The 9,694-nt window shown below is 44.7% G+C and overlaps 1 protein-coding gene across 1 annotated transcript; it reads left to right on the top strand.

The window, feature by feature from the left end:
- Positions 1 to 233: 233 nt before the first annotated feature.
- HSPA13 (heat shock protein family A (Hsp70) member 13) lies at positions 234 to 8,836 on the top strand. Its single transcript, XM_062511558.1, has 5 exons — positions 234 to 280; positions 1,737 to 2,077; positions 3,659 to 3,872; positions 4,454 to 4,621; positions 5,514 to 8,836. Exons 1-5 carry the CDS (start codon positions 256 to 258, stop codon positions 6,182 to 6,184), a joined length of 1,419 nt encoding a protein of 472 aa, XP_062367542.1. The 5' UTR covers positions 234 to 255; the 3' UTR covers positions 6,185 to 8,836.
- Positions 8,837 to 9,694: the final 858 nt, after the last annotated feature.

Below are 9,694 nucleotides of genomic sequence, written 5' to 3'. Positions count from 1 at the left end.
CATCCCGCCCGGGCCCGCGCATGCGCCCCTGAGAAGGTACACACCGCCTCCCTTGCTAACGGGTAGCGCTCCTCCCGGCCCATTGGCTGGTACCCGCCGGAACCGTCTGTGCCGCGATGTGCACTGGGAGTTGTGGTTTTCTCGCCTCCAGCAGCAGCTGACGTATGGGGAGCGGGAGGGATACGCGTACTACCATTCCCGGAGTGCCTCGCGCGGCCCGGAAGGACCCGTCAGCAGCTGGAGCCACGGGCAGACATGGCGGGGCAGATGGCTGTGCTGGGTGAGGCGGTGGGCTGGGAGGTTTTGCGGGGCTTTTGCTTCCACTCTCGCGTCTTTCTGCCGCCGGTGTTGCCCCGGCTCTCCAGGGTATCACGAACTTCCCGTGCTCGGTGTGTTCCGCTGTCTTCACTGCTGGGCACCTCTGTACAGGAGTGAGATGGAGCTCCTAGAGCGGGTCCAGCGGAGGGCAACAAAGATGATGAGGGGATTGGACCTTTTAGAAGCAAAGGCTGAGGGGGCTGGGGCTGTTCAGCTTCAAGAAGAGATGACTGAGAGGCAACCTCATCAGTGTCTGTCAGTGCTTTCAGGGAGGGATCAGAGCATGGACCAGGCTCTGCTCTGCGGTGCCCAGCAATGGGACAAGTCAGGAATTGATACACAGAAAGTTCCACCTGAACATGAGGAAGAACTTCTTCACTGTGCAGTGACCAGGCACTGGAACAGATCACCCAGAGAGGGTGTGGAGTCTCCCTCACTGGAGATATTCCAGAACCATCTGGATACAATCCTGTGCCGTGTGCTCTAGTTCGATCCTGACTGAGCAGGGGGATGGGACCAGATGACCCACGGTGGTCCCTTCCAGCCTTACCCATTGCGGGATTCTGTGAAAGCCAAAGTGCTCAGTGGAAATGCCTGGGAAGATTTGCAGCCCAAAGCAAGCCAGGGCTTTCTGACCAGTCAGTTTGAAGCACTGCTGTGATCACCCTTCCCTGCTAGAAAAAAAAGAGGTCACCCAGTCTTTGAAATTTAACTTATTTACATTTCTTGGTGAGATTTTGTTTGTTGGTGCTTTTTTGTTGGTAATCATCTAAGGCATCACTTGATGCTAGACTTTTGGCTTTCCTGTGTCTTTTGATTATAAGTAAAATTGAGAGAAAATCAACCAAACAACAAACTGCTGCACATAAACTGGTCTTCCCTTGGGTTTCAAGGTACAGAAAAGATGCAGAGGTGTGGGAAGATGCTTCTCTGGGAGCTATGGCTGAAACAGAATGAGTTAGTATGGGTTTCTCTCCCCTTATTTTTAGACTTCTGGTGAAGCTGGAGGTGTTAGAATTGGGAGTTTGTTGTTTCACTGTGATTTTGGGCAGCCCCATTAACTCAATGTCCTTTTCGGGTCCTTCCATAGGCAACTTCTCCAGAAGTACTAATTAACCTGTGTTACTGCAGAAACATGCAGATAGAAATAGAATTATTACAGTGTGGTGATATTTTTGGCTTGGCCATCTCTTGGGCTTTTTTTCCTTAATCAGTGTAATATTTAATGCCTAAAATTCTTGACTTCTAGCCACTCTCTGTTGAGAAAGAAATTAAAAACTAATTAGGTAGCTATACAAGCTCCAGAATGTGAAATAATGCTGCAGGAGGTGCAGTACGTCACATCGTGTCATTTGCATTGACTTGCAGGTTTGTAGACTTGATCCTCTAACCCTGCTGTTCCCAACTCTGTGTTTCAGGCTCTGCTGTGCTGGCCCTGCTCTTAGCCAGCTACCTGGCACAGCAGTATCTGCCCATGCCCACCCCCAGAGTGATCGGGATCGACCTCGGCACCACCTACTGCTCTGTCGGCGTCTTCCTGCCTGGGAGTGGGGACGTGAAGGTCATCGTGGATGAGAGAGGGCACAACAGCATCCCCAGCGTCGTCTCCTTCACAGACACAGGGGTGCACGTGGGCTATGAAGGCCTAGAACTGGCTGATGCTAATCCTCAGAACACCATATATGATGCCAAGAGATTCATTGGGAAAGTCTTCACTTCAGAAGAACTGCAAAGCGAAAGCAGCAGGTATCCCTTTAAGGTAAGCAGCCACCACCTTCAATTCCCTCCAATCAGTAAGGTGCAGGATGCAATCCAGAGCAGCCCTGGGAGAAGGACTTGGGGGTGCTGGTGGGTGAGAGGTGGCCATGGCCCGGCCATGTGCTCTGGGAGCCCAGAACCCCCCGTGTGCTGGGCTGCATCCAGAGCCCCGTGGGCAGCAGGGCAGGGAGGGGATTCTGCCCCTCTGCCCCGCTCTGCTGAGACCCCACCTGCAGGGCTGCATCCAGCTCTGGGCTCCCAGCACAGCAAGGACAGGGACCTGCTGGAGCCAGCACAGAGGAGGCACCGAGGGGATCAGAGGGATGGAGCAGCTCTGCTGTGGGGAAAGGATGGGAGAATTGGGATTGGCTTGGAAAAGTCTTTGGGATGAACTAATTGTGGTCTTCCAACACCTGAAGGGAGCTTGCAAGAAAGATAGATTATTTACAAGGGTCTGGAGTGACAGGACAAAGGGGAATGGCTTCAGACTGATAGAGATTAGTTTTAGATTAGAGATTAGGAAAAACATTCTTTACTCTGAGGATGGTGAGGCTCTTGCACAGGTTGCCCAGAGAAGCTGTGTCTGCCCCATCCCCAGAAGTGTTCAAGGCCAGGTTGGATGGGGCTCTGAGCAACCTGGTCTAGTGGAAGGTGTCCCTGTCCATGGCAGGGGGTTGGAAAGAGAGGAGCTATAAGGTCCCTCCAGCCTGATTCTATGACACCTGAAATGTAGTTAGTCATCTTCTCAGACTTTGAGTCATTTGGCTCAATCTGATGTGCCTGAAAACCATAAGAGGTATCCAGAGAGAGGAGGGAAAAGGTTGTGGAAGTTGTATACATCTGCATGAGAGCTGATAATGACTTTCCAGAGGACCCTGTGTTTTCCTACTCAGAAATGTGTTTCTGGGTAACCTTCCAGTCCCTTATTTGAAAGGCTAACTGTGCTTTGCTGAAACTTTACTTATCAGTGAAATTGTAAAATAAAAACACAAACAAGCAAACAAAAATCAACAAACCTCCCCCCCAAAAAAATCAAAACCCAAAAAAGTTTTAAAGCCACATATTCTCTGTCCCAGTGTATTTTTCCTTCAGCACTTTACAACTTACTTGATCAGCAATGAGCATGGTGCGGAATTGCTTGGGAAAAAAAATTGTGTACTGCAAGTGGTCTTTGAAGTCTTTTTAATTTCTTAATTATTGTTAAGAGAAGCTTTTTCAGTACCAAGCTGTTTGTTTCTTTTCAGAAACCTGAAAGGTAGCCTTATGATTAAAAAAGCATCCCTTCTGTCTTTGAATGTGGTGTTGAAAGTTGATTGCACAGTTTCTAGATCTTAACTTTTTTTAATGTGTTTTACTGGGGGCACAGTGGATATCATTTGTTTGGTTATACTTAGACCCTTTAAGTGGCATGTTTTGCATAATCCTCCTAATCAAGGAATAGAAGTGATCCAGAAATGGCAAAAGCCCATTTAAATTATTCCAGAATAAAGAGACTACATGCAAATAAAACATTTGGTGGGAATGGGGTGGGGCAACATAGGAAGATTTCTCACTCGGAGGTTGTGTTGCTTTATTCTTCTAGATTGTCAACAACAATGGATTAGCTGAATTTTCTGTGACAACTAATGAAACCTTTCACATCACTCCAGAGCGCATTGGCTCTAAGCTGCTGCTGAAACTGAAGAAAATGGCAGAGGCCAACCTTGGCATGCCCATTTCCAAGGCAGTCATCTCTGTGCCAGCAGAGTTTGATGAAAGGCAACGGAATTCTACCATTAAGGCAGCTAACATTGCAGGTGATGTCTCTCTATTCCAGAGTTTTTCTTGGAGACCTTGAGGTCTGTTTCACTAACAGTAAGGTTTTGTGGAGGATATAGAAACAGTGAATCAGTGACAGAGAAGTTTAGAAAGGATTTATTGTGAGGAACAGCTGAGAACTTCTGAGTACCAAAAGGTGTAGCTCACTAATGCAGACACACGTGGCTGGAAGTAAGTTTTGCTTCTGGGAAAATAGTCTTTTTTATAATCTCCAAATAGGCAGACTATATTGAGCACCCTTGGACAATCATTTAAACAGAAATAGAGTACCTGAAATAAATCTCCTTAGCAAGGTTTCTCTGGAAGCAGTGTTTTTGGATGCATTATGATTAATGATTTTGCCCTAATGCTGAAGCAGTACTATTTTAGGATTAAGTAAGGAAAAGATTTCATTGGATATTACTGCTTAGGAAACTAATTCCTTTAGATCTGACACTTAACTTGAGGTGAGTGTGGTTAAAAAAACACCCAACAAGTAGTGGCAGATGTCATTCTGATGTAAGAACTGCAATTTTCTGAGGCGTACCTGAGTGTTGCTTGTTGTCTCTGCACTTCATAGGGCTCAGCGTTTTGCGAGTGATCAATGAGCCCACAGCTGCTGCTATGGCTTATGGTCTCCACAAAGCTGATGTGTTTAATGTTCTGGTGGTGGATTTGGGTGGAGGAACTTTGGATGTATCTCTGTTGAACAAGATGGGAGGGATGTTCATCACACGAGCCATGGCAGGTGAGAAAAATACTTTTGTTTCTCAACGAGCGGGAGGGAGGCAAGGTGCACCTGAAGTCGCTGTTGCAGGGACTTTTTATAACATACCAACTGTGTCACAGAGTGTTTTCCCAATGCATTCTCAGCTGATTTTCATCTAAAATTAAGTTTGTGGCTGATTTCAGCAATTAAGACCACAAAGTCATAGGTTTTGGCTGACCCAGAGGGGTAAGGTTAAGTTGTGGTTTCATTTTATCCATGTCTGTTAACTTTTGTGCACACATTAATAAAGTGCTGGTATATGTTATAGTTACTTTGGCTGGACTTTTGGGGGGCTGGAGTTGTTTAAAATCTTCCTGTCACCGTTGCCCAGACTGGGACTATTCGCAGATCACTGATCAGTGCTTTGGTGCATCCTTGCCTTGTATTTGGTGCTGGTTCAGTTGAGCAGGGTTTGGGAATGCACGGGCTGTTAACCCAAAAGTTTTGTGATTGGTGTATGAATGATTCATCCCTGGGCACTGAGCTCTGGCAGCACTGTTTGGTCAGACTGTAGTCCAGTGCCAGCTGCCTTTAGGAAGCAACTTCTGATGTGAACTGCTGCTGCTGCTCAGTCCAGTTAGAGTGGAACAGCAAGAAAGGTTCAGTAACTTCACTCTGATTTAGTCATACAGAGGTCCACCAAGTGAGTTACTTTTTTCAGTCAAAACAAAACAGTGGAAATTATTATCCATCATGTGTGCAGTGGACAACAGTTTTGTCTCTTGTCACAGCTCTGTGAGCTCGTGGGCTTGTGGTCCTTCTGTGATTGTTCTGGCCCTTGAGCACCATCTCCCAGTGAAAGATAAGCAGTGTGCTTCTTTCTGGGGCTTTGGAACTGCTCTGTCTGATGCCTTCTATTCTGATCTTTCAGGTAACAACAAACTTGGAGGACAGGATTTCAACCAGAGGTTGATGGTGTATTTGTATGATCAGCTCCGTCAAATGTACGGTTCTCTGCCAACACAAAAAGAGGAGATTCACCGCCTCAGACAGGCTGTGGAAGCTGTTAAATTAAACCTGACTGTCCATGAGGCAGCTACACTGAGAGTGCTGTTGACTCTGCCAGTAAGCAAGCTTACAAGAGAACTTGCAGAAAGCCAGGTAAAAATAAATAGTGCACTAAAAGGTGAGGCCTCACAGAATGCAGAAGGCCTGAAAAATCTTGGAGACACTTCCAAAGTAGAGGACAACTTTGTTGAAGTTGTGTTTGAAACAGAGATCTCTCGGAAGCTGTTTGAAATGTTAAACGAAGACCTTTTTGAGAAGATTCTTGTGCCCATTGAGCAAGTGTTGCAGGAAGGGCACCTGCACAAAGCAGAAGTGGATGAAATTGTGTTAGTTGGAGGGTCCACGCGGATTCCCAAAATTAGGGAAGTTATTCGGGACTTCTTTGGAAAGGAACCCAACACCTCTGTAGATCCCGACCTGGCAGTGGTGACGGGCGTAGCCATCCAAGCAGGAATTCTTGCTGGGTCCTGGCCTCTCCAAGTCAGTGCTATAGAAATCCCTAACAAGCATTTACGGAAGACTAATTTTAACTGAAGAAAAACTCTTCTCAGTGTCATTCCAGCTCTCCAAAAGGATACTTATCTGACTGGCAATGGGACCTAATCTTAGCCACATTCTATTCAATTTTCACCTGTTCCCATTCGGTGTTACTGGACACCTGCCTTTGCTAAAGCTTGATGTTACTTTAAAGGTACAAATGAGTTCTGAAGTGTGCCGTGTTTACTTGGAGATGGGATATTGGATGAAAATGCCAGTGATGACACACCCACATTTTCTTGCTAAATTTTATTAGCAAATCCTGAAGCGGTGTGTATTTAAAATGTAAAGGGAGTGTGACCAAAGGTTTGAGACGATGTGGTGCTGAGGTATTTCTGGGTCCAGTGTACTTGCTTGGAAGGACTGTGAAGCGGCGTCAACGCACAGAGCGCTGGCAGCGTTCAGCTTACACTTATTTATTAGATTGAGCCATTCAAACATTTAAGCACCTTTCCTAAAGTCATCTTGCAGTTTAAATGAGACTGAGGTATTCTCTTAATTCTTCTGCTGTTCATAACAGCATAATGGTATTGCTGAGGCTCCGTGGCAAATTGTCCCATGATTAGGAAACCTCATTGAAAACATAGCTCTTGCCAGTGCATTTTCTTGGTCTCCAAGGGCTTCATTCCTGACCTGGTTGTGATGGTTAAACACAGGTGTTGCTGTTTTACCACTGATATTCTCCACAGAGAACAAGGGTATGTTGCCAAATATTCATAACTGCTCCTGCCTTATTTTAAAACTATGGTGATTTTATGTATCTCGAAGCCACACCTGCCTGTTTTCCCTTGAATTTGACCGACACGAATTTCATCGTTCTGCATTTACAAGTGTGTGACATCTTCTCCCTGAAGTATCCCAAGCCATACTGTCCTTGGGGAGAAAGTGTGGGACAGAAGGGATGGCCTGGATGAAATGTAGTTCCTGTAGCCCTAGCAAATGAGAACTGACCCAACTACTTTGTGCTTTTTAGCTCTTATGTGGTTTAGGTTTTTTCATATTCCCACTCTAAACTGAACAGAGGTTATAGCAGTCCTGTTGGGAAAGAAGCAGTGTTATGTGTAACTTGAGGTTTGAGGTGGCACTTCTTAGGACTCTCTTTTAGGCAAATAGGTGGCTATCCAGATACCTTGAAAATGTGTGAGGAGAACTTCAGAATTTCAGACGTTACTGATCTAAAAAAATCCCAAATTGGTGACAGTTCTGTTTTTGGAGGGATTAAGCAATAATCAAACACCAGCTCAATTCTATTATCTGCTTGGAACTTCCTACCAAAAAAATGTGTCATTCACTAAGACTGGTTTCAACATCCATCAGCCCAGTCTTCATCAGGTAAGCTGTAGTAAAGAGGTGGTTTTAATGATTTTCTTGTCTTCTTCAAAATAATTTTGTATTAACCTTGCTAAGGTAAGTATGGGGCTTAGATTTATTGTTTTAACCTGTGACTATATTAAAATAGGCTTATTACTCTCCTGGCAGTATGGCACTGCCATAAATCAGTTGTGCTGATTCAGCTGTTTGCATAGCTGTTGTCTAAATGCATCTTTGAAGTAATCCAATTAAAAACCTCTTAAATTGAATCATAGTTGCAAACAGCCATTCCATCAGCATTGTTTAACTTCACAGAGGATTCCCAATGTACTGCTGACGTATGTTTAATTTTCCTGAGTTGAAAACCAAAGTGATTTTTTTATTTGAGAATTCTTTTCTTCCTTTGTGCCTCTTTGAAAGTGACCCCAACTAAATCTGTATGGAACTTCCATGAAGTAAAACTCATGCAGTGAAAGAAGTGCCTCTTCAGTGACACCATGGATGAATGCCAATATGCAGCACAGTCCTCAGTTGCTGTTGGGAGCCTTTGCTTTGCAGATATAAATGTGTGTGTTCAACATCTGTACTGATGTCTTTAGAGTCATTGTGGCCTTTCCTTCTGCCCTGCTGTAAGTTCATCTCAAAATCCACTGGAGTTACAGTACAACTTTGGTCTTTGTGTCTTTAATGCACTGTGTAAAACAAGCAGACCTATATAGAAAAAGAACCACATCACAGGGAAGTTAAATGATAAAAGCTTTTGCGGTTTTGGGATAAGTTAGGTAGGAGCTGTTAAAACTCTCAAAGCAAATAAATGAAGTACTTTTATTTTTTTTCCACATTCTCCTTTACCCTAGGGAGTTAAATCTACTTCAGTGTTAATCTGGGAACTGGAAGGGAAGGGCAGGTTGTTAACTTGTGAAAATTAAATTCACAGAAAGGTATTTATTCAGATTTCTATACAGGTTGGATTTTTTAGTAGAGTAGTTAGTGTACACTGGATATCACAATGCATCCTTATTTATTAAATTTTCTGAATTATTTATTTTGTATCTTTTAATACTGTATTTTGGCACAAAAAATTGAATTTTAAAGACTAGTCCAGTGCACCAAGTGGATATTTCCAGGTATGCACATGTGCTGCTTACCAAAAGTCTTTCTGTAAAACAGTTGATATTTGAAGGCTGAAATCTTTCTGTAATCCTTACGACTGCCTGTGGTGGTAGGTGTGTAACAAATTTCTCTTGCTAAGGTTTGTTTGGGAAGTTGAAATTCTGAAAGCATCAAGAGACTTTAACAGTTATATGTTCCCTAATTATTTCCCAGTGCAGATGATGAAATGCATTTTATAAATACCATTTTAGATTTTTTTAATAAAAACAATTTCTACCCCTTGGATTTGTCTTCTTTCACTTTCTCAAGGAAATTCTCTGTCTTCCCCAAATTCCTTTGAAGCACAGAAGATGAGCTTGTGTCAGCTGTGAGAGTTTCTACATCTGCCTTGTCTTGGAGATCTGTACAGTCTGCAGAGCCTGAACAATTGCAGTTTTTCATAAATGTTGCAAAGTTGGCAAAAAGCAGAAACTGTCTCTTCCTGTGAGGGAAAGGGGGAGTTCCTGCTCAAGTTCTTTCCAGTTTTTCCTGTGATACTGCCAGGAAAGTGTAAAGCAAGGAGGAGGAACAGGGCTGAGGGAAGCAGCTCCTGAGAGGGTGGTGCATGTGGGATTTTTGAGCGCTGTGGGGAATGAAGTGGGAGCAGAGCATAAGCAGGTTCTGCTCCGTGCTCCTTCCTGTGAAAAGGAATGACGGAGTCCTGGCCCCGTATGAGCCTCATTCTGCAGGTCTGCTCTGGTCCCCTGCCTGTCCCACTCTTCATATGAGTGGTCCCACAGGACAAAACTCGAACACAAATACCAAGGAAGCTCAGGGAATTTCTGCTGGGAGGAGGAAGGTAAAGGGGGGTAAGGTGTGTGCCAAGCTGCAGATCTACCACATGGCTTTGTTTGTGCTGGCTGGTGCCATGGTGGGTTGAGTCAGTTCTGAACTCAGCCAGATGGCCCTTCTTGGTTTCCTAGAGGGAGTCTCCAACATGGGAGAGGGAGAGGAGGCTGCAGACCCTGGCTGATGTGCTTAAGGCAAAAGTGCCTTTCTCTGCCCACCCTAAGCCTGTTAGGGGCTTTGCTTTGGGAAGCTATT

The sequence above is a fragment of the Cinclus cinclus genome, chromosome 2, assembly GCF_963662255.1.
Source record: "Cinclus cinclus chromosome 2, bCinCin1.1, whole genome shotgun sequence".
In the NCBI taxonomy this organism is placed as follows: Eukaryota; Metazoa; Chordata; class Aves; order Passeriformes; family Cinclidae; genus Cinclus; species Cinclus cinclus.
This window is presented reverse-complemented; position numbering and strand designations above follow the sequence as displayed.

Bases quoted from the DNA above. Each gene is read 5' to 3' on its own strand.
- HSPA13 (XM_062511558.1), top strand. From the start codon at position 256: ATGGCGGGGCAGATGGCTGTGCTGG. The intron at 281-1,736 runs GTGAGGCGGTGG...TCTGTGTTTCAG, and splicing joins GGGGCAGATGGCTGTGCTGG to GCTCTGCTGTGCTGGCCCTG. The intron at 3,873-4,453 runs GTGATGTCTCTC...TGCACTTCATAG, and splicing joins TAAGGCAGCTAACATTGCAG to GGCTCAGCGTTTTGCGAGTG.